Raw genomic sequence first — 1279 nt, forward strand, 5'->3', positions numbered from 1 at the left:
TTGCTCCAAGGACCCCTGTGTATTTTGCAGTGCCTTCAGCCCTCGTGTTTGGCGTTTTGTTACTGTTATTTTGTTGATTTTGTCTGTTTTGTTTGGGGTTTTTTTGGCTTTTTAATTTTATTTATTTATTTATTTTTAGACAGTTATTGTTTTCGTTTGAAAGCTTTACAAACGGGCAGGGGGAAAACCCAGCGGTCGTTTCCCCTCCAAAGCCAGGCCGGGGGTGTTTAGGGGCTCTCTCCTACCAGCTGGATTTTGCTGGCATTGTGGTGCTTCAGAATATCCATATAAATTTAAGCGCGTATTTCCTTTTGACCGCGCTTCACACACGAGTGAACTCTCGTTTTGTAGTTCCTGCGATCGGATATTGCAGAATACTAAAAGCGAAACCTCCATTCCCTCACACACTCAAAAAAAAAAAAAATGAAATCAGCACATATTTGGTTGATGGTTTCCTCACGGCCTGTTTATTTAATCTGACTGTATGATAGATGGCATCAGATAGTGGCTTCGTACACATTAGGCCATTCTGGATTTTTTTTTTTAAATGGATCAACAAACTCAGCGGGGAAAAGCTGGATAAATACAGTGCCGCCCCTTTAAATGAGTGGGGATGTTTTTGAGATGTATTACTATATTAGGTGACATGGAACTTTGCATCTCTCATACCATCACTGCAATGTTGGCCAATAGAAAGCTAAAGTCACCCAAAAACTGCCTAGTCCCTCCTTCTCTTCCCTTATGGTCTGGTCCTACCTGCCTCCAGTGCACAAGTCAAGGCTACTCGTGGGAATGCTATGTGCCCCCTCCGTGAGCCCACGCTCCACCGCTGCTCCAGGTTGGCTGCTCCTCACCTACTCTTCCATGACTGTGGGCTCCGGCCGCTGCCCAGCTCTCCTCCGCAATGTTTCCTAGCCCTGTGACAACGACACCCTTCTCGGTCAAGGATATTTTGAACCTGGAACAGCATCAGAGCGGCCTTGCCTCCATGGAGCTCTCCTCGCTGTCCTCCCCCTCCTGCATGCTGGCCACCTTCAAGCAGGAGACGTACAGCGCCGAGCCCCCGGCCCTGCCCGACCTGCGGGAGGAGCTGCCTGAGCCCCACCCGGCCAAAACCTCCGCTGCCTTCCCCGGCTCCTACTACGTTAAAAGCTACGTGGAAATGGACTCGGCCAAGGACGCCAAGGCGGACAAGAAAGGTAAAGCCCGCGAGGAACGGGCTCGCCAGTGGCCTCCGAGCTGAGAAGAAGGGAGGGCAGGGGAAGGAGACCCCGGGGCT

General features: G+C 50.4%; 1 protein-coding gene across 1 annotated transcript; it reads left to right on the forward strand.

Annotated features, from left to right (window-relative positions):
* Positions 1 to 904: 904 nt before the first annotated feature.
* Positions 905 to 1243, forward strand: LOC103769916 (homeobox protein Nkx-2.5-like). Its single transcript, XM_008937159.1, has one exon. The coding sequence runs from the start codon at positions 905 to 907 to the stop codon at positions 1241 to 1243; it is 339 nt and encodes a 112-aa protein (XP_008935407.1).
* The last annotated feature ends 36 nt before the right edge of the window (positions 1244 to 1279 follow it).

Source organism: Merops nubicus, unplaced genomic scaffold, assembly GCF_000691845.1.
Source record: "Merops nubicus isolate BGI_N331 unplaced genomic scaffold, ASM69184v1 Scaffold30463, whole genome shotgun sequence".
NCBI classification, from domain to species: Eukaryota; Metazoa; Chordata; class Aves; order Coraciiformes; family Meropidae; genus Merops; species Merops nubicus.

Bases quoted from the DNA above. Each gene is read 5' to 3' on its own strand.
- LOC103769916 (XM_008937159.1), top strand. From the start codon at position 905: ATGTTTCCTAGCCCTGTGACAACGACACCCTTCTCGGTCAAGGATATT.